Below are 23031 nucleotides of genomic sequence, written 5' to 3'. Positions count from 1 at the left end.
CACTGCAGTGATTACCACTTACCTTGTCTGAGTATGGTTCTTCGGTAAGATCAATGTCTTCAGACTGCAGCTTGTTTTCTATCACCATTTCCAGATCCATTCCTCTGCTGCAAGACACTTTCCTTGCTGATGCAGGACCAAGCTTTACCACATGCTGCTGAACACTAGCAGTCTCTGGGAGCTCCGACAGCCAGGGTGGCAGCGGGCTAGGAGGGCTACTGGGCTCCTGTTCAGAAGATGTCCTGTGGACAGGTACTCCATGACAATCAATGGGAGTGGATGAGCTGGTCTTTTTTACTGGCAAACATGGTGCTTCTAAACTTGAGTGGTTTCCACTTGTGGTCGTGGGAGGATGATATAATCCATTAGAAAGGCGTTCTCGGCATTTTTTGGCAGGGACAGGTGGTGGCTGAGAGGGATTTTTTGGTTGCATTCTTGCTTCATTTGTGCTTTTTTGCTCAGCTTCTAGACCTCCCTTAAGGACTGGAGCATAATCAGCCCGTGCAAGGTCATGATAACCTTTACTCTGTATTTCCAGAGGTGTCCTTGTTGCATGATGCATCACTAAGGCAGGCTGAGCTTCACAGTTTTTCAGGGGGAATGGAGCAGGCTTTCCACCTGCAGTCTCCATTACAGAGCAGTTCAATTCCTTAGCTCTTCCCTTCTGAGAATTAGCAGCCCCTTTGCCTTGCTTAGCCATGACATCATCTACCTTACAGCTGCCTCCGTGAGACTGAGGCGGCAAGGCAGAGCCAATTGCCTTTTTAGCTGTATCCAGTGAATCCTGAGGAAAAGAACCTACTTTCTTGTTAGCATCCTGTAAGTTGGTATTGGGTTCTCCCTGGAGATCATCCAGTGAGTGGGATCTTGGCCATGGATCTACACCCTGGGGGCCATCCAGAGTTTCATAGCTTCGACACACAGCTACTGGTAAACTTCTGCGGTTCTTCTTCAGAGCCACGATGGCTGGAGGCTTGACAGAGCTCTTCAGAGCACGATGTGTACAACCCAGCCGGCTTTCTTTTTCCCCTGGCTGCAGAGTTTCTATTGACTTGCTCAGTGGAAGAGTGGGATAATTTGATAGCTGGTTTCTGCTGAAGTCCCTAAAGCTATGCTCAATTGCTGATTTAGAGGGCGGAAGACAGGTCCTTCGAGTTTTACCTAGGAACAAATAAATCCACCATTAAAAAAAAAATCTCAAGCATAATAAGAGATCCCTGTCAAATGCTTCTGACACAAAATTATTTATTCTCTTTTTTTAAATTCTAAGTGTAGAAGAATTCAATGCCATTTCAAGCACAAAGATTTGATTTGACCTTCAGCTTTATTAGCAACTGTTATCTGTTAAGTAAAATACATCCAAAATATGTAATATCCTTCCTACTCTCCAGTTGGCAGAGATTTGAGGTTTAGCTCACATAAACCTTGTTCAGTGTAGAAGTACTGTACCCTACAGTTAGAACTGATACCCTATGCTCATTGTCTGAAGTGGTTTGACAGGCCCCCCCGAAACACCTCAAAAGATGTACATTTTTTCTTTGTCTCTAATCTTAGTATATGATGTTCATCTTTTAATAAAGTTTACTAGTTTGCATAGGATTTTTTAAAAACACCCTGTTTATGAATTTTTAAATTATATGCTAATATAGTTATTTCTTCTTTTAAATGAGCAGCAAACTATTCGCAATGGCAAAACAGAGAGCAAGAAAGTGCATGAAGACTGGTTTTGCATCAGCCCCTTTGGAAGGCTACTTGCAGTGAAGGCAGAGTTTTACAGAAAAAGTTCTTATGAGATGGAGAAGTGTTTCCTAAAGGAGTTTCAAGTGTGACCAATGTTAGTGTTAGTCTCAAGTCATAGTGCATATTAAGTAATAGATGCTTTCTTGTACTGTTTGCCTTCAGAGTTTTATCCTGCTAGAAGTTCAGGGCTTGGCTTCTGAATAATATACACTGTTCACCTTGCATTTGAAAGAACCTGTTTAACCTAAAACAATAAATACCTTGCTTTCTCTTGCCTCTTACTCTGCTCAATGAGTTTAAAAACCAACGTACCCAGAAAACTAGCAAAGAAAATGGAGGTTACATGCAAGAAGATATAAGGAAAACAGTCCCATCAAAAAAAGTTAAAATCAAGGTGAGCCCATAAGGACGAATGCGAGCACACAGCAACTCCTTTCTCAAAAGCTGTACTGCTCACACTTCAGCTGAAGCTAAATATCACAATTTCCCCAAAATGTTAACAGTGACACATCCCACACTGAAGTTGTCTCTGTTGGTGCTACCTTGAGTTCAGGTAACTCAGAAAAGTAGCAGAAAGAACCTCTCTGTCTGCACCCTTCCTGGAGCTAGGCAATCGCCTTCTGAAAATAACTTGGAATCACATTAGAAAGATGTGTAAGAAATGTTACATTCATTTTTTAGTGCTTCCAGGCGCTAACGGCAATATTTAATGAGCATGGAAAGGAGTGTTCTCTTTCCATTATTCATATTTGCTAGCACATGCCTGACTTGGGCAGTAATTCACTGTATTGTCTGGGACTTGCTGTCACAGCTCATGCTACAAAATCCATGTGCATTCTTTGATAAGTGGTTCCACTGATTTTAGGAAAGCCCACTCAGGAACCTCAGCACTAGAAGAAAAGTTGTGAAAAACCCTACTGCTCTGCAATTTAAGCTCTTACTGAAACCATAAGGGTATCTAGTAAGCAGCATTTAATTTCTTTGGAAATGGGGTAGGTCTGTGTACAGCCAGTAGCCTGGGAATAGAATAAAAAAGAAGAAATGGGAAATAGAAAATTAAGAAAAAAAGGAAAGAGAAATTTTGTGGAATTAAAATCAAATCTTTAGTTCATTCCAAACCTGTTAGGCATACATACACAAATGAGGTGAGGATGGAAGGAAATTTAAAATATTTTGTCTATAACATATATAACCAAACATGCAATCTTTAAGCTCTCAGCTGCAAAATGGTTTAAAAAATAGTGCTGGGCTCAATGCTATTTCTTTTTACAAAGGACAGTAGCTGAAAATGTAATTTCTTTTAATGTGATTTAAGTTAAGAGCAGTATCAGGAAAGGAGCTATGATTTATTTCTCTTTTTTCATCTATTCCTTCTCTCCTCCTGTCAGGTATAATTTCATTATGCTTCTGAGACACTAAAACAGGAAGGTAATATTTTCTAAACACAGATTTTTAAATATATTTTAAAGTTGTTTTCACAAAGTGAAGAGTCATAGAAATAATGCCCACAAATGCAACATTGCCTACCTTAAGAAAAAAAAAGGGAAACAACCTGAATGAGTTAAAGTGTATAGCTACTAAAGTTTAAATCACATTTTTGATGTTAGGATTTTTGATAATAACTCTAGTGATTTTTGATAATTTGGTATTTTGGTAATAAGTCTTTTGAGCCGCTGGTATAATTATGCAGATTAATGCCTTTCATAGGGCTCTAAACAATAGAGGTATCTCTGATTCAAATGTGGTGCAGAATGACACAGATGTGTGGATATAAAATAAGACTACAAAGTTGATCCTTGCACAAAAGGAATGCAAAGTTTATATTATTTCCAGGTTCAGTTCAAGCTACAGGCAATACTTCAACTCTCCTGTTGGATGTTATGGTGCAGTTCTTGCTAAACAAAGCACTGTCCATCTCTTATGATACTTCCTGCTATTACCATACAGGGAAGGAACTTTTCCTTTCCTTGCCATCACCTGCCTCAGAAGAGAGGGGACTACCTTTGGGAATCTTTCTCGAAGTACCATAGCTACAGCAAAAAATTTTCAGCCTTTCTCATAGTATTTTTTTCCTTATGGAAGACGGTCCTCAGAAATTTAAGTATGCAAAACCAGACGCAGAATGCAGTGTCCAAATCCCAGATTTAATTAATGTCATTTTGGTATTGCTTTCTGTGGCTGTATTTTGGGTGCATTTCAAACTACTGTTGACACAACAAAGATGATGGCACAATACTGGCCTCATTGCATTTTCTATTGATTACAAACTAGTAGAAATGCACCTTACATTAGACAATGTGGCCACCTGTTCTTTTGCTTCCTTTTCTGACTAATCAGGACTGAATGCTGAACTGCTTAGGTTGCCTGCCTGGTGCTAAGGGAATCTGGGCATCAGTTTCTGAACAAATCAGAGAACACCCTTATCTCAGCCTGGTAACAGCGTGGTTTGTCTGCTCATTCAAGACTGCACATTGCACGTGCACTTCCTGTCGCTTCACATCCCCTTGAAAAAGCTACACAATGTAACAAGTAAAGGTTCAAAGAAGCCAGGCATGAACAGGGATGGGAATGACCTATAGGGAATAATTAATAGGCCTTCTCAGACTAGTAAAGAGATGACTTGGGAGGGAGTATGACAGAGGTCTATATGCAGATACTGTTAGGTATGGAGGTTCTATGTCCCTGGAAGACCAGGGACATCCATAAAAAGTTTCAAGAAAATCAATGAATGCAAGGAAACAGCCCCCAAATTCTGAAGTCCTTAAATGAGTCATTCCCCAAGACTGTCCTAGGAAGCATCAGATATGCATGCTCTGTTCTTATACCATTCTGTAGCTATCTGCTTTTGCCCAGTCCTGTGAGAACCAGATTTCTGATAGTTTCCAAATGCACCTCAGTCTGTCAACACCTACATGCAAAACAAGCCCAATAACTGCACCACTGTCACAAGTCTAAGGGACAGCTTGCTCTCTTTGGCTGTTTCTATATGGACTAATTGCCTAATCATGGATGGTTACTTCCTGCTCTGAGGTTTATTCTGTCTAACACTGGATAGGTCACAGACTACATGCTCCTTGCTCTCTGTGAATTGAAATAAAACAACAATGCTGCTGTAAGATACCTAAGAGAATATCTAAGTATTACTGCAGTGGGACCCAGAAAAGTACTTACAAAAGATACTCTGCTACAGTGCATAGCAAACCATTTTCTAGCCAAAATGTAAGAGCAGCTCTGAAATCTTGAACTGATGACAAAGGATCCAGTATCAGCCCCAAACTGGACACTGAACTAGTCATAAAAGCATTATGTATAACCATTCCCCAGAAAATCTGAAGACAGGTTTCTTCTCAGAGTGCACTTGCCCTTTATAAAGTGCAGATCTGCATGTTATATTTATACCAGACAAATGACTATCCTAAATGAGAACATACTGTACTTTGAAAAAAATATGCATATAAACAACTATGGACCATGAACTTTGCAAAGAAGGTGGAGTACTTTTCAGATTAAATAGCCTTGACAAAATCTCGGAATGAATCAAAGGTTCTTTTCATAGTGGTTTTCAAAAGAAGCAGTAAATGCATTTGTGAGCAAAAATTATGAAGAAATGCAGCAAGTCATACATAAAAAACAATATAAAAATCATCAGCATTTCACATTCTGAAAAACTCAGACAGAAATATTACTTTAAACATAAGTATCCAACCAGACAGGCAATGCCAATTGCTTTCTAAAGATTTTATTATATTGTTAAAATAAGGAAAATGTACAGGCAGCACTTTAACTTCAGTGTTACAGCTGTCATTATGATTGTGCTTAGAGATAAAAAGAAAAGAAAATTGTCACATATACCATATATTTAGCTATGATTCTATTCCAGCATGCCTAGTGGATGTGGATTCCTATTCAACAAAAAAAGCCTCCCCACTTTCAGGAATTTAGTATACTGTCAATTTCAGGCATTCAGCTTCAAAGCAAATTGCAGTTTTCTTCAATGAATGGTTATTTTTTAGGGGCAGACTAACAGAAAATGCTCATGCTAAGAGTAGGATTCTTAGCTCTTATTTTAAACTGGAAAAATGGCCACTATAAGGGGTATACAGAATCTGTTTATACTGTTCTTGGTGTCCTGTTTATGGTGAATCTTAGCAATGAATCCAGGCAGTCTGAGGCCAAGTAGTGGCTCAAATGCTTGGAGTGAAAATGCCCAACTCAAACCCTTTTCAGCTCTTTTAACATTTCATCCCTAATGACAAGTTTAGACCATCCCTGAAGTAAAACATGCTCAATCAGCACAATACCCTGTTTCTTGAGATCAAAGACAGCAATCTCTATTAACATCATCTGTCTTGGTAATTTTTCAGTGCATTACCTTTCACTGATGCAGGATAAGGCAATGAGAATGCAATGCTATCATTAGCATTTTTTTCATAGTTTATTTCCTTGCCAACTTGTCAATAATTTAACTTTCTAGTGTTCATACACTAAAAAGTCCTAAATCTCTGCAGCTGGCTTCTGATCAGAGGAAAATGCAACATGCAACTCAAAGCAAACAGAAAAATATGGCCTAAAATAAAGAACATTTTTTCTTAGGAGATTTTGTATGGGTTCAAAAGAAATCCTCCTAATCTCAGTAAAGCTCAGAGACTTCTCCATTGGTGGTCTCTTAGACTTGGGCCATCGGTGTGTGACCAGTGCAAGCCTCATGAGGCATGGTGGCATGAGAATATGATTGGGAGTGGAGAAGGCAGGGGAATGGCAGTGAGAAAGACTGTTGCTTTAGGGACATGAAAAAAAGACTCTTTGTGAAAGGGATTTGTCTCCCACTAATGCAAATAAATAAATAAATTAGCAACAGTAGCAGTGAAAACCAATGTCTCAAGCCAAGAGGGAAAGAGGTAGTCAGAGCAAAGGACAAAGTAAAGTAGGAAGTAGCTGGTATTAGCTAGGGACAGGAGCAAAAGTATATGAAGATAACTTCTAAAAAGAAAAGACTGCAGGAACTGTAAGGCTCATTGCTGTCACCATTACCATTCTCCAGGTTTTCACTGCTTTCATAGCAGCCAGAATCCCGAGGAGAGCATCCGCTTAGGCCTTGGCCTTCAATGAGAAGTTTCTCCTGAGATCCTGACTGGTCGCTGTTACCTAGAGGATGTGAGAATACAGTAAAAAAACAGGCAAACAGAAAATGCAGCTGAACTTCTCAACCTTCCATTTCAAACCCCATTATCTTGTGTGTTCAGAGAAGGGCAACACAGCTGGTGAAGGGTCTGCAGCACAAGCCTTATGAGGAGTGGTTGAGGGAGCTGGGGGTGTTGAGCCTGGAGAAGAGGAGGCTCAGGGGAGACGTAAATGTCCTCTAGAATTGCACTGTTGTAGCCAGGTGGGGGTCAGCCTCTTCTGCCAAGCAACAAACAATGGAACTAAAGGAAACGGCCTCAAGTTGTGCCAGGGGACGCTTAGTTTGTGAATTAAGAAAAATTTCTTCACTGAAAAGGTGGTCAGGTACTGGAACAGGTTGCCCAGGGCAGTGATTCAGTCACCATCTCTGGAGGTATTTCAAAGACATGTAGATGTGGCCATTAGGGACAGGTTTAGTGGTGGACTCGATTTGACTTGGTGTATCTAAAGGTCTTTACCAACCTAAAGAATTCTATGATCTTTCCTATTGTATTATTTCTATCAGAAAAGAGTGAGCATTAGGAAAAGCCACCACAAATGTTGGAAACATTCATCCAGTTTGGTAAATTATCAACAACAGCCTCAGCAAGAGTGTGAAGGAGCAGCATGGTACACAATGAAAGCAGAATGGAATTCCTGTGTTCCTCAGCTGCCTTGGGGCCAAGTTCTGCAACTTACCACCACGGAAATTTATTTAAAATGCTTGTGTCAAAGTTCTTTCTAAGACTTAAAAAAATCCTCCAACAAATAAAGCAGAACATAAGAGCTGAAAAGAATCAAGTCAAGTGAAAAAAAAATAAAAATCCTAACTCTGAACTATCTTCCAGAAGACCTGGAAGAAGGATTGGGACTGAGTCTGGCACATTAGATACTGTCCCCTAAGTAAGGAGGAAGGGACATGAAGGAGACTTATGGTACCAATTCCTTCCTTCCTTGGTCTATGTAAAAAGCCAACACTCAAGTGTGGTCTATCCAGCTTGCATACACTGGATTCCAGGAATTTACCCAGAATTTTTGTCAGGAATCATATTTCATAAAGAAGCTAAATCTGGAGCTGAAGATATAGAAAACCAGTATCATGATACAAGAACACAGTTTATGCTGTGGTAATTTCATTCCCTCTGCAATGAAATGTCAGAAATGGTTATTCCAATTCCTACTCTCAGCACATGACAGGTAATTATGGGGTAGGACTATGTGCTGTTGCCCCTCCCAGATTCCATCTGTCTGGTCTCCATTTCTCTTTCTCCTCATCATCCTGACTTGGAGCTAGAATTTGCACTTTCCGACCACCAAATCTTCAAGTTTGCAAACCAAAATTGCAAGGTCCTGAAGAAAATTATTACTTCAGGGAAGTTTATCATTCTAAATAGGTCTGCAAATAATGAAGAGAAGCTCATCTGAGGTGACAAAAAGCTACTCTGATGTAAGTTAAAAGAAACTAATTCTGTAACTGCAACTTTATTAGTAGCTAGAGGAGGGCAAGGAAAGAGTGGATGCCTCTTTGGGAAATGAACAAGACTACACAGGCCACACAGCACTGTCTAAAGATATTCACCACACATATTGCTGTAATTGAATTAAGCATTTCCCACTTAATAACAGCTGTTTAAATAGCTGCTATGGAAGTTTAAGCTAAAACATAGGAATTTGCACAGAAGCAGCTGAGAATGCCCTCACAGAATCCATTCCACTGACTCTGCTTGGTGGATATCAACCTTCTGCTGATGCTTGGGGATGAAGGGCAAATTCAGAACTGTCTTAGGTTGCTGCAGCTAGGCTCTGCTTACTCCTGTGCAGCAAAAACATCCTTGCATTTGACTGCCATGGCTTATTCCACTTTTCCTTGTCTTTGCAACCACTTGCCCAAGACCATGTGGTTCAGTGAGCAAAACCGCAGTGTTGTACATAGATAGGTGGATCACTGTTTTTCACTCTGCACTTGACTGATATATTTGCTCCCTTTGAAAATTGTGTTGTCATATACATAACTGAAGCTACCTTTACAATCCTGCAGTTAACAGTCCAAGAACCAAAAGCATGTGATGAAATTAATTCACATTATACTTTCTCCACAGCCCTCTGGGCTTTCACTTTTTTAACTCTTGATAATCTTAATTTCTTCCCTCTAATCTGGAAATTTCTTCTTTCCTATTCTCTATGTCTCAGCCTCCTACTTTAAGTAGGTAATCTCATGATTTATCCTTGAGCATCAGTATTCTAAAGTGTTATGTGTTTTACACTTGATATTAATTAAATAAGTTGGGTGGTAAGGCTTACACAAACAGAGTAATTCCAGCACAATAAAAGAAGTCTTACGTCACCTCTCAAAAATCTAACGTTACACAGGATTACCCTGGAAATAACTATATTAGGAAAAAAAAGATCAAAATCCTGGAACAAGTTTTCTGGTTTAAGGGGTTCACAAGGTTCTTGGCAGAGCTCTAGTGAAACAGAAAACCTCAAACATCCCACATACTATCATATTCCTGAAGAAGTTCCACTGCTGTGAGGAGAACAGCTCTGTGCTCAGGATCTCGGATGTTCAGTTCATCCAAATCTTCTTCTTCTAAAAGCTTAAAGGTATCCAGATCTTCATAACCATTGAACAGAAAAGTGGGCATGTGCTCCTGCACAAAGGGAAAAAAAATGAGTGGTAAGACAACATACTTATTCAACTTATTTTGTCAATAAAGATACTAAAAGAGATTTTTGCAACCAGCAAGAAAAGCAGTAAGTTAAGTAAGTGCAAACCAATGCACAACAGCAAAATTATAGCATTGTAGCTTGCATAAACACTGCTCTGAATTCAGGGAGGTAGCTGTGCCAGAACTAGAACGCTGCACATACTGTTGTGTTTGGAATGCAGTGTATTAGATGGCCTGGGTACCATGCTACCTGAAGGCACAATGTGGTATGGCTCTGTATGAGGGGACAAGTATGAAGGGGGAATGACAGCCACACCAATTTATCCCAAGCACTTCTGAACAGAAACATGGAAAAAAATGTCGTCTTTAAAGACAGGATAACTGTTGTTATTTTACACTTTTTGCTTGCCTCTGGAGTGTGCTAGCCTGTGGTCATACTGTGCAACAATTTCCAGTGTCTGAGTGTACACGACTCACAGCCTGCAGCACTTCATCATGCCTGACAGGCAGTTCTGCACTTCAGCTATTTTCACTCTGCAGCTAAGACCCGATTCTGCTAAGCAGTGTGACAATCCTTAGGATTATGAATCTGGTGTGTAGCTTCCAGAACTAACAACTTCAAAGGTGTGGTCCCCTTCCTGCAAGAAAAAGTGAAAGGGTAAGCAGAGACAGAGAGAATTTGGACCTTCAAATTAATGCGATCCAAGAGATCCTCAACTGATTTGGGCTGGGGTGGTCTGCTTTTTCGCCGTCTCCTGGTGGGCCGCTTCGGCTTCTCTTCCTCTTCATTAAGCACATCCACATAGATAAATTTGAAGGTGCCAACTTTGTTGTTCAACAGACCCATCCAAGTGCCCATGGGGGGTTTGCTGATTATATCAATGATGTCACCTTTCTGCAGACCAAAGAAGCAAGAAAGCCATTTAGCTTTCTGACAGGTATTTCAGCAAACGCACCCACTTGGATTTCTATGTACATGGGATGGACAACACACTTCAGTTTTCAAAAGGTTAATAACAGCAATTGCAAAGATGTCTGATTAAATTTGTTTTACAAATGGAAGAAAAAGGAATTAGGTGATATGCCTCAGAGCAAGTCAACAAAAGATCCTGGAACGGACCCCAACGGTCCAGATTCACAAACCTGCTGACATCTCTGTAGAGCATCAGTGCTGTTTGGTACAAAAGTCTATGCTTGCAACTACCTGAAATTTGTGCAAAGAAGAACACAGGGTCTATGAGCAGAATTTCAAATCAGATCTCCTGAGCAAAGGAAGCCAATGCAGTGGGAACTGATAAAGTTGCTTTTCCTAACGTGCTCCTGACCATAACAAAGAAATGGACATGCAACTGCTTTTGCATGTCTCAAGAGATTACCTTACATACATTTGGTTTAATAGGGATTAGCTGCCCTTGGAATTTTAAGTAATGAATATAAGGAGCCAGATAGTTTGAGTTGACTACAGCATAACTAAAAATAATCAGAGCTGATATCCAGAAAAATTAAAGGGTGGTGACCACTCAGTTAGCAAAGCATTTCAATATTAACTCTAAACAAATTATATTAACTGAAATGCCTTTAAGAGACACTGTGTGCAGGTGCATGCACATTTCTTCCAAGAGTTCTGAAAATTTTTCCATTGAGGATTATTTCATTGTGGCAGACAAAGTACTTTTCCAATCTTTCAAGCAAAATCCTTGCAAAACGGAAATGAGTTCATGGCACATCTTTAATTTTCCAGAAACTAAAGACACAAGTGTCTTTCCATGGATGCAGAGACACACTAGTAGTTACTTATGGTCTGTAACACTTTGCTATAATTCTATAATTGCGATATAAGGAAATCTTAAAAGTCGAAGACAGGTTAAAGGCCTTCAAAAACAGATACGAATTCATTAAAAGATTAAGAATTCTATAGTTTTTGTAAAAAGGTCTTAATTTAGAATTTTAGCAAAATAAATGTTTGATTCCTTAAAAACAGATATAGCTGGTACCTTGAGCTTCAGAGAATCTGTATCATAAGGACTCGGAGTAAAATCAGTGTGAACCCTGGCTCTCCCACAGAAAGGTCCTCTGTAAGGAGGCTCTTCATCGTCACCATCTTCTGATTTCACACTCTCCCTGTTGCTGGTTGAGGAATCTGTTGTACTCACTGTCTGACCACCTGTGTGAGGGACATTGTATCAGTTCACAAAAAAGTTTATTTGTGAAGAAGCTTCACAAACAGACGAGACAGAAAATGGGTCTTCTTTCCACAAAGCATGGTAATCAAAGTTAAAAGCCCTTAAATGCTGCTGCTTCTTATACACACATTGGATGGGAGAGTTAGCAAATCTACTCTGCACTCCTGCTTTCCTAAATTCACCCCCTCAATATTTAACAGAGAAGCTGTTCAACAAGTGTCTCATCTACAGCACATCACAAGAGATTGATGACATATTTGTGGGAAATTTTGCTCACAAAACGTTTGTGAGGAAAATCAGCTTTGAAGCCTGCAAGGGGGTTCCAGAATCCCTCTCAAGTCCAGAAATTTGGTGAATAGTGTAGCAAGCTCACATCACGTGTGTTCCATTTAGGCTGTTTCCTGTAGAGACAGTCTAAACCAGAGAAGTTTTAAATACTACCCTTCCTTTAACCAGTTAATGAGAGAAACTCAAGGTTTCTCTCAAGGGAGTGTGGAAGGCCCTTCTGGAGTGCTCAGGAGAAAGCCAGTGGAAGATAAGCCTGTTTACTACTTGATTAGTAGTAAACAGGTTCATTATTACATTAATTTAATATTAGAATATTTAGTAGAAAGCAGGATTTCATTTTTTCAGGGTTCTGTATAAACATAAAGCAAAGAAGCCCTGCCTTTGCACCGAAGAGCTTACAGTTCTTTGCAAACCCCTAATGACTAACCCTTCAGCCTTTCCACGTTTTAACCACTGTTTCTGCTTTGACCTTCTCTGATTCTGCTTACAGTGGAGATCTCTGCTCCCTGAAGCCACAGAAGTGGAGCAACACAATTACAACTGAACTTACTCATTGAGCTCTGACCGCTTAAGGAACTCCTCAGGCTCTCCACTGAGCCACCAGCTTTCAGCTTGGGTTTGTCCAGAGAGTCAGTGTCTGGTGGTGGCGACTGCGGGGAACCCGGCATGATCCCAGGGCTGGACTCCTGAAAGGGGTTGGACCATTAAAGTTTGATAAATGAACACAGGCACTGAGGGGAGCTGCTTGTCCACTTCCAAGGAAAAAGATTCTGTTTCCCTGCTCTTTATCAGACAGGCTGAAAACTTCTGTCTAGCATTGTAAGTAGAAAAAAAACCCTTACACAAAACTCTCAATTCAAGGGTTTGCATGACACATTATATTTTGGACAGCAGTACTTGCAAAACAGCTAGTGCCAAATTCAGGTCTCTGAATCAGAATTTTGTACAAAGATTAACCCAAAAAAATCAGACAATGCAAGTAAGACATGAAGCAATGTTTTTGGCGTTTTTTTTCAGCTATTTTTTTATATCATTGCTCATTTATCTATAAGAACAACAAAAAAAGAATTAGCTAGAAAATGCAGCCTGTGCATGGTACAAATACTCATAAACATAATAAAAAGATTTTGCTACGTGTATATCCTGGTTGCTTTAGTGTACAATAGTTGAGACAATTTCTCTTTTCATACAGTCAAACAGTACCGAAAATCAAAAGGGTCTTTCCCAAACTGAAATTCTGTCAGCCTTTGTGAAGTACAGTTAAAGCAAAGCAGCAGATATTTGTGGCCAGCATAACTTTTGCTTGTTTAATGCATGCAAAAAGAGATACTGGAACATACTTTGAATCATGATGCCTGAAAGTTATAAATATTCTAAAACATCTGTGCCATAAAGTTTGAAAACAAAAGAACTGTAGCTTGCATACAAGAGCGTTTTGTGGTGATGCATGGCCATAAAGCTTTTGGATTACCACTATTATTTGCATGGTGCAGAATCATTAGGAAAATCTGATCCCAGCATTATGACTTCAGAGGTCAAGTCAATCTTAGAGTGACAGAGAGCAGAAGTATTGCTAAATCACTGTAAAGCAATTTCTCAAAGGATCCCTTTTCTTGGCAGACTTTGCAGAGGCACACTGGAAAGCCAGTCAGACACCAAACCATCTTCTTATAAATATTAAATCATGTTATACCTTAAAATATTTTAATTTTAAGTTTAAATTAAATAACCATAAGTGTAGCACTGCCCCAACTATGAATAAGCATGGCTAATGAACAGTTCTGCAGGAAATGGATTCTGTAGTCACAAAGCATGCCAAAGCACTGGCCATATTTCTGCCTCTCTTGGTGCCTCTGGATTCTTCAGTTTGGGGTTGTTACTACGAATGTTATGAAGTGCTCCTTTTACAGGCACTAAGGCTTTGCATTAAGAGCAAAGCTTCCATTCCCGATTTCCCACCACTGCGAGCATCCCCCGCGAGCGGTTCGAGCCCACTGGGGGGCGGTGTTAACCAGGAAGAGCTTTGCTTCTCCAACCTATTCCTTACACAGTCCAAGTGGAGAGCCCGGTTTTAAACAAATGCCCAAGATTTTTGACACTCCACTAAAGGAAAAGGAAAAAAGACAGCAATTGTTTCCAGGCCACTGAAATTCAAAGTCTAATTTAGAACTAATGTACTACAGGTTTGCCTTTAAGAATAGACTATAAAAATCTGTAATGAAAGAATAATAGGAAAACCTTCTGACAGATGCCCCTTTCTGACTAGACTGGGCCTTTGTTTTAATGGGCTGCTGCATAGGGCAAGGTATGATGGAGAAGAGACCTGTAATAGCAGAGAAGAGCTGTGTATATGTGAAGTTATGATGGGAATTTAAACTAGGGTGTAAATTGCAGATTACATATATTACTGTGACCCTGTGTCACAGGCTGGTTTCCTAATAAATTGTTTTAGAAAAGAAATGGAAATAGAGAGTGAGGTGTGTAATGCCATCAATGACAGACTTCTGATGAGCTACTTAAATGAAAATCTGAAAATGCATTTTCCATGGGACTGGCATCTATAGGAAGCCATTTCACAGTGAGGGATTTTATAAGAACATAGGAATAAGTCACACCATATAATCTTGTTAGAAATTTCTTCAGAGATGCCTTGATGTGTGGGAATCAATATTTATTACCGCTTCCACATTATTAAGTGGATTCCACTGCAGACCTTACATACCTGCTCAGACAAAGAGCTGCTGTATTTTTTTGACATCCTTTTCTTCATGGTTTCTTTTACAGACTTCACCTTTTTGCCCAGAGATATACGGGAGGCAGAGGGTGATTTGATCACTTCTTTATAAACAAAGTCTCCTTCTTTGCCCTGCAAAATAAAACAGGGCTTAAGCCTTTAAAATAGAAGAGCCATTTTCTCCCTCAGCCATCAGTTACTGCAGAGATATCCAGGCAGACACAGGACAGCAGCACACTGTCCTGTTGCCTGTTTCAAATTCACTGCTGAGACCTTCTACAAACCACTGTAGCAGTCCACTGTTGCTTACTCTTAAGGCCTGATTTGTGACAGTATTGTGTGTGGATGTGCTGGGGACTGTTAGGATTCCTTTATCCTTGGAATTTCAGTAAGTATTTGATCTGATAGAAAACCCTACGTTTCAGGCTAAGCCTTTCTAACAGGACACACAACAGTAGTTGTGGCTCATGTTGTTCAATACTACAAAGAGTTTAACAGGAATAAAGGTACCTCTGAGATATAGCCAAATATATATCTCTGTGTGTATATATATATGTGGATATCTACATTTGGCTACCTAAATTTACTTTTTATTTTCAGACAGGCATTCTGCTAACCTCTGTGGTTTTACTATTCACCCTAAAAAAAAACCCAACAAAAACCAAACACCACAAAAAAAAATGTACTAAATTCATCAACCATGGTAGGTTAAACTTGCACTGCTTTTTTAAGGCACACAACAGGGTACTGACAAACTAAATTAGCTGGTCCCTGTATAGTGGATGACAAAGACCAGCTGCTTTGAATTCACTTAACCTTTTCTAAACCAGCTTAAGGTACTGAGCACTTACTTTTATCACAAGTACACAGTTAACATGGATCAGCTGACATTTTACTAAACTTGTATGATTCAGCCCTTATTCAGATTGTCCAGGACATTAAACATGTTCTACTCTGTTTCAAGAACCACTGAGCAATGCAGCTCTATTAGATGTTCTCCAGCACCCTCCATTGGCAAGGGTACACCAAAAATCACAGCACAAAAAAGGACCAAAATCCATCTGGCCAGAAAGATTGACTACTGAGTTTGGTCTCTGATCTAGTTAAATTTCGCTACAAGAGTTTAGCAAACCCTAAAATAAATGTACTATATTGTACATTAAAGATTTATCTTTTTTCTACATTTATGCATGTTTTCTACTTCATCAATGTTCTTACAGGAAGTTTCTCTGAAATTCAACTTCAAAGTTGTTCATAATTACAACTTCCTTGGTAATTTTCATCTTTTACCAGAAATTAAGGACAGCTTTTTCCTAATTTTTTTTAAAAAAAGTTCTACCTAATGGATTTATATGTTTTCAAGAAAAAAAACCTGCTTTGATCTGCATGTATTGATCTAGTACACTGCATCTCTCCCACTACTGATGCTTCCAGGGATAAATGTAACATCTAGACTTCACACTTTCTTATATTATATTAAAACCAATCTGATCAAAACAAATATCTATGTTTAAAGATAAACACTGTAAGTTCAGAAGTTAATTTGTTTGCTGAGTTGAAAATTGATGACTAAAATAACCACCCACAGATTTAGCAAATTTAGGGGTAATTTATGATGTTAAAAAAAATAAGGCAACAAAAAACATGCCCAAAAACCCCAGCTGACATAAAAAATAATATAATGCTGGCATACAAAATGGTTGAAAATTTAGATTTGATTTAAGTGGACAGGAAGGTTATCAAATCCAATTCTGAAACATAAAAGAAAAGCATATATGGGCAAAAGGAAAAAATATGTTCACAATTTCATTTGATATAATGTTCGGGCTCATTTCTGTCCTGTTATTTTTGGCCACAGGCCAACCAACAGTAACAGTGGGATCAACATGACTAACATAAAATGGAATTAATTCTCAGGGGAGATGTGTTATTTTTTTTAAATACAAAAATGCTCTGAGATAATTGCGCAGCACCCAGCACAATGGGATCCTGGTCTACTCCAGAGGTCTGAGATACAATGAGAAAACTAATAATGAACTTCTTACATAATGACTTCCATGCAAATAATTTGCAGATCTTCAGTGAAGTTAGCCACTCCAAATAGTAAATATTTTTACCAAGGAAGTATAGCAAGCACATGTTTTGCCTTGGGTGATGCTCTGAGGAAGTCAGATATAAGAATAGCCACAGATGTGCCCCCAGATCTGTGCTTTGATCACTTGTTCCTACCTCTTTGCACATACTGTATATAAATACTTATACACACGTGGATATGGGTGGGTATGTTATTCTCAAAGCTAAGGAAGTTTGAGGTTAACAAAGATGCTCTGTTTTCTTGGATTCCCAAACTATTATTACAGGCCTAAATTACACTTCAGTCTATTATAACTCTACTTTGCATTTCATTTTATGCTATTTCAAGCCTGCACCTTCTCAAACTCACCATTTGGTCAGAACTATTTCCAATATGAAGGGAACGATTTGTCAAATCAAAGCCTCCAAAGCTACAGGTTCTCTGCAAGAAACCAAGGATAGATAGTTTTATCACCATGATTAGCTCACTTAGAACATCTGCAGTTTGGAGAACACCAATTGTAATACAAATGTCTGCAAAAATGGAAAGAAACAAACAAACAAAGGGATGAGAGATTATAAATCAGGAAATCTGTTGCAAGGCAATATGAGTCTCTCTTTTCCAGAGACAACTCCTTGGCCTAAGGTCTGCTGCTGTTGAGTCATCTACTGCCTACTCCTCTTTCTAAAAAGAAAAAAGACTTTTTGGTCTGAGGAAACTGTTGATCTTATGCATCAAGTTTTCCAAGGTGCTGGCAACTCCATCTCTTCACTCCCATCTGCCTTCATAAGTAAGTCCACAGCAACACTGAAACAGAGAACCATCAATCTTCTAAATCTTACAAAGCACTGAATAACCTACCTTCTGAATAGCAGCATAGGCTGCATTGCCACTGAAAAACAGGGAATCACTGGAAGCCTAGTGGGGTAAGCCCTTGGTAAGAGGAGGGAAAACCCAGCTCAGCTATCCATAAGCATTGTGTCCCCAGAGACTCAGCTGATTCCAGATTAGTCACTTCCAGCTTTTTTTTTAAGAGGTAATAAAACCTGACCAATGAACAACCAGCTGCGCAGTACTCAAGTAACTGGCCTTGGCAGAAGTCTCATGGGGCAATGCAGGGAAATGAAGGAACAGCCATGACAATTAACTTGCACAACTTCAGCTCTGAGTGTGGTTTTGAAGACAGGCAGATGCCTGCTGTAAGAATTCTTTTCAGAGTCAGAGCTGAGATAAACAGGAGGCAGAAAATCAACGCTTGTGAACTAAAAGTTCTTAGGGTCTGAACTACCCAAGAGAGTAACTTCAAAGACCCTTTAAGAATCAATTAGGTATTGATTAAGCATTGGCTCAGACCTACAAAGGATTGAGTCAGTGAAAACCCACCACCTCAGAACTACCAGCTCACTTAATCTATTAGGAAGAAGCCAAGCTGTATAAATTGTGACAGTTAATAAACAATTATAAGAATTCATTCTTTTAAAGTAAACACTTTTCCTGTTCACCACTTAGAAGCTTTTAAAAGGTCTTAATAGCTTTTAAAAGGTTTTATTTATAGCTTCTTGCTGCTACACCCAACAAACTTGGATGACAGTTTTTGTACCTACTACAACTCTAGTGGAACTCCAAGCCAGCTTTGTCTAGGCCCCACACACATTAAGGAGAATGCTGTGATGTAGAATTTTTCTAAGTTTTTTTTTTCCAGAAGGCAATGTGACTATGGCATGGGTTTTAAAAATTGTTTTTAGAAAACATTAGAGACCAACCACAAGTAATAAGATCAGTTTCTAAAGCACAGCATGTTTATCTAGGAGTAATTTGGTCCTTCTGTGAAGAACCATTATAACTAATCTTACAGCATACGGTAATCCCATCAATGAAGAGAGGACATATGGAACTGCTCTGAGCAACTTGTCTGTCAAACCAGCCAGAGCTCCTCCTAAAGAAGTCTTCTTGGAGAGCAAGACAACTGTTGGCTAAGAGCTTCTGAGTAAATGCACCTTATTAAGGATGCTTGTTGTTTCACTATGGACCTCCCCATACATTTAAAATTTAACTTCCATCTTCAGATTCCAGTAGGGACCCTGGCAATCCTGCAGCAAACAAAAGGTCTGTGGATGAGGAGAGGGATATTCAATGGAATGGCCATGCAATCAAAGGTATTATTCTTCTGGGAGAAAAGAAAAACTGATGCCATTTGAAAATTTCATGCATGTCCAGGCCACTGAAACAAATATAAATGACAAAAATGAATGGCAAGGCAAGACAGAGTGACCAATTCCACTGAATACAGAGGCATTGCAATTTCCCTGAGGTTGCAGCAAACAAACACTAAGCGTTTCTAGGAAGGAGCAGCATTAGTTGAAGCTTGTCAGCTATTTGCGTTTTCAGGAAGTGCACTGAAAAAGTTAGTAAGGGCAGCAGGTCTCCAACATTTATCCCATTCACACAAGGCTGGAGAAGCAGCTGACTGAGAAGTTCCTCAACAACAACAAAGCACTGTCCATTTCTTTAACTGTATCTCTGTGATTAAGCAAAAGTCAGTGCAGATAGATTTCATAATGAAATTATTATGGCAAGACAAGACTAACTCATTAGAAGAACCAAAGAGTTGTTTCTGTCATCTATATTTACCAGGACAGTTTTAGAGGGTATTTTTCATTATGGGGCATCTCTAGAACATCTCAAGTATGCTTTTTGGTTCAAGATAACCTTATTATTCAACCCACAGAAGGATGAACAAGGTTTCTCCTAAAACTGCAATATCCTTACAGGAAAACAACATCATCTGAGTACAATGTCTGTAGCAATAAACAGTATCCTGTGAGAGGCAGGGTAAGCAGTCAATGCAGAAGGAACAGTAAAGCCGCCAAGAGAGAACGTTCATGGTGTTGGGTAGAAAACCCCCCCTGTATTTTGTGGCCAAAGAGCAAAAAGTGAACCATGAGGACTTGGTCACCTCCCACAGGCTATTCAAGGAGACCACAGCTGTCACTCTTGTACCTTACACCAGAAGAAATTAAGCAGAGACATCTCAAAACAAAAAATCTATTATTTAGGAGGAAGAGCTGTTTCTACTGTATTGTTCACTGGAATATCTTGCTTAATGTTACGGGTGCGCTGCTGTTTCCATCCACTAAAGTAGGGAACATTGTCAACTACACAACAGACTAGCTGGCTCAGCTTTGGAGATCTGGCACCAAAGGCAAGTTCTTAGGAAACTCAGAATCATGGTTAATGGAACTGTCAAAATGGGGTCATATACTCAAAAAGCAGCTTTGGATCCCTCTGGAGTGTTCAAATCACTTACATTTCTCGCTGTAAGCACAATTTCCTCTTTTGGCCACCCCTTGTTCCCTTTCTGTAATGCTCTGAGGGAAAGTACCACCTTCATTCCATGCTAGAAAGAAGAAGCAGCAGTGACAATTCTGGTGGTGGTGAGCAGCAAGCAGGAGGGCAGTGACTACCTAATGCCGAACTCTCTATCTTTCTGCAGCTGTGTATGTAAGGGAGAATACTGACTGGGCAAGTGAACTGATGAGATGCAATCTGAAAAGGGAAGGGCCAATTTAAGGCAATGACAGCTGAAGAGAAATAGAGCTCAGTTAAGTAACAATACTCTATTACTCTGAAAACCTTGTTCATCTCTTGGTACCCCTTGAAGAGAATACTGACTTCCAAAGCATCACAAAGAACATATTTGTAGCATCTCAAACCTTCTCTGTTCACTGGTGATCTCTACTTCCGCACTAGGTGAATTAAAAAAGCAGAATTTTGTCATACTTGCTCTCTCTCACTGAGTTATTCTGTACACACAGAAAGGGCAGACTCAACAAAACCCTTTTCTGACCAGATTTTATCAAGCTCTTCCCTTATACCTGCATTACAGTGCTTAAGAGTTTCTATTGGCAAAGAAAGCAGAAGCACTGAATTTTAGTTAAAAGTACAAAGCAGAAAGCGTTCACTGCAACCTCACAGAAACTGGAAGACCACCTTCATGGCAACTCTTTGACTCACAGACTTTTGGTGGATTCTCAAGAGAACCCTTTTAGTACAGCGATCCACTGTGGCAGCCCACTTCCTCTTGGCCTCCTCATCCTCCTCCAGCAGGCATCTCCTCAGGTCCTGCTTGTCGGCCTTGCTCAGGGTCCTGTCAGTAACGGGACGCACCAGCTGTGAGAGGTTGAGGTGACTGTACAGGCTTCTCTCCACCACATAGGTGATATTGAACTCGCTGACAGAGGTGCGCCCTCGTAGCCTTCTGTTTGGGAAGCCACAACCTCCACCCCCTTTCATTTTGTGCCGCAGCAATTGCAGGTCGCAAGCTGTGGGGGATGCTCCTTTCCTAGCAGGGCGCTGGCAAAGAAAAGCTCTGGAACAGGAATAGTTAGTATCCATTTTCTTCAATCGGATCTGCTTCCTTACACTCTGAATCTCCTCCAGGGACACCAGAAGATGGTGCTTGTGCCTGTTGCTGTCATAAAAGCAAATGCTTTCTGTACTTACCCCATGGCTCAGTGAGCCAAGGCTCTTCTTCATTTCCCCATCTGTCAAGGAGCGGCAAACTTTCTGGGACTTCTCCTCTTCTGGGTAAGAGAAAAATGTCCCCAGTTTCTTGGGAGGCTTGATAAGGCCACGGCTATCAGTTTTGCTGAAGGTCTTCACCAGCTTCCGGTTAGCTCCCCACGTATCAAGACTGCTGGATGAGGGAGAAGTAGTGAGTGAGTCCGAGTCGTCCTCTGGCTGCTTTTCACAGGAGCTGTCAAAGTAGAATTGCTTCTTGTGAACTCCAGAGTAAAGTGCTGATCTGTCATCCAGTATAGGAGAGTTGTCAAGTGAGTGCTCTTCCACACCTGCAGGGGACAAAAGCAGCGCAATGCTTGTCATTGTTAGTAATTCTCTAAGAGGTTTCCCCGTAGATTCTTACTGTATTTATTCAAGATATCAACCACTTCAATTGGAAGAAAACTATTTTTGAAGTAAATTACTCAGAAGTTATTTTTGAGTGGATAAACCTGAAGCAGCTCCTTCCATTTGTGAAGTCAGAATGCTGGGATTAGTTAACAGACAGAAGACAACATTCTGTAAGTAATCTCATCATTATTTTAAGCTTCTCTATTTCATCTGTAGCTAAGACCACAGATGCTCCAACTAACAATCCCTTAAAAGCTGGAGCTGGGATCTGTTTCTCTTGTTTTTCTTTTGTTACTTGCATATGATGCTCAGCTCTAGTGAGCTTACAATAGGTCAGAAGTACACCCAGGTATTAAAACCCAAACAAGTACCCCTCAGGTCCAGTTTTCCAATGCCTAGTTTTCCTGTGGCTGCAGAAAGGAGTATTTTTCACAGAAAGTTATGGAGCTGAACTCCAGGATGAAATTTATTGTCCAGGGGTTTTGATGGGGGAAGAGACACCAGTTTTAATCGCACAGAATTTATTTAGCAGATGCAAAAACAAAGAAGTAGGTCAAACTGCAGATGTGCCAATTTCAACAGTGTCCTGGTAATGAAAGAAACACTTAGTTTTCACCAAATTTTTCCAGAAAATATTTCACAGGAATATTTTGCAACATAAGTACTGGACATGGGCGGATAGCCAGGTTTCCTTTTTGGAATTGAGAGAAGAAAATAAAGAACTTCAAACTGCAATTCCTTTTAACATTTATCATATAAGAAACTTTTCTCTGGTGTTTTCTTTTGAGCAAAGTATAGGCACAGGTTTTAGATGCAGTAACAAGGTTAGAGTAAAAAAAGTACACATCCTCCTCTGTCTCCCTGACAAATTCCACAGCATTCCTAGATATGTATCAGACACACATACACACACAAATATAGCTGTATTTATTTCTTGCTAAAATAAATGTCTTAATGATGTAACTTTGCCTTCATCTTTGATTGCTTCCACAGTCTTACAGGAGAGTAAAATTTGAACTGTTACCAAAATACCTACAATTTACTAAACTGGCTCATTCAACCTTTCACAATGACAGATTAGCAGCCCTGTATAGGATTCCTGCCTCACCTTCAGTTCACTCTGTTGGCAAAACATTTTTAAAATACATTTGTTGAAACCTTAGACGCTATTTTTCTACGATAAGGATCATCATGACATTGAAGGGCTAGTGGATCACATCTGACATGCAACTTTCACTCTTTAGAAATTTATTGGGCTAGGTCTGTAGATTG

General features: G+C 39.7%; 1 protein-coding gene across 7 annotated transcripts in view; it reads right to left on the bottom strand.

Moving 5' to 3' along the window:
• Positions 1–23031, bottom strand: part of LOC129118551 (SAM and SH3 domain-containing protein 1) — a 535571-nt gene that overhangs the window by 5691 nt on the left and 506849 nt on the right. For 5 of the 7 annotated variants that reach the window (XM_077175534.1, XM_077175535.1, XM_077175536.1 and 2 more), the window contains exons 10-18: positions 20863–21698; positions 17218–17289; positions 14763–14906; positions 12591–12726; positions 11564–11733; positions 10255–10464; positions 9401–9551; positions 6772–6885; positions 23–1161 (exon numbers count right to left, since the gene is read on the bottom strand). In XM_077175534.1, coding sequence (XP_077031649.1) covers positions 23–1161; positions 6772–6885; positions 9401–9551; positions 10255–10464; positions 11564–11733; positions 12591–12726; positions 14763–14906; positions 17218–17289; positions 20863–21698 — 2972 coding nt within the window. The remainder of the gene's footprint in view (positions 1–22; positions 1162–6771; positions 6886–9400; positions 9552–10254; positions 10465–11563; positions 11734–12590; positions 12727–14762; positions 14907–17217; positions 17290–20862; positions 21699–23031) is intronic. The other 2 variants (XM_077175538.1, XM_077175539.1) reach the window with 2 other exon arrangements.

The sequence above is a fragment of the Agelaius phoeniceus genome, chromosome 3 (assembly GCF_051311805.1).
Source record: "Agelaius phoeniceus isolate bAgePho1 chromosome 3, bAgePho1.hap1, whole genome shotgun sequence".
Taxonomy (NCBI): Eukaryota; Metazoa; Chordata; class Aves; order Passeriformes; family Icteridae; genus Agelaius; species Agelaius phoeniceus.
This window is presented reverse-complemented; position numbering and strand designations above follow the sequence as displayed.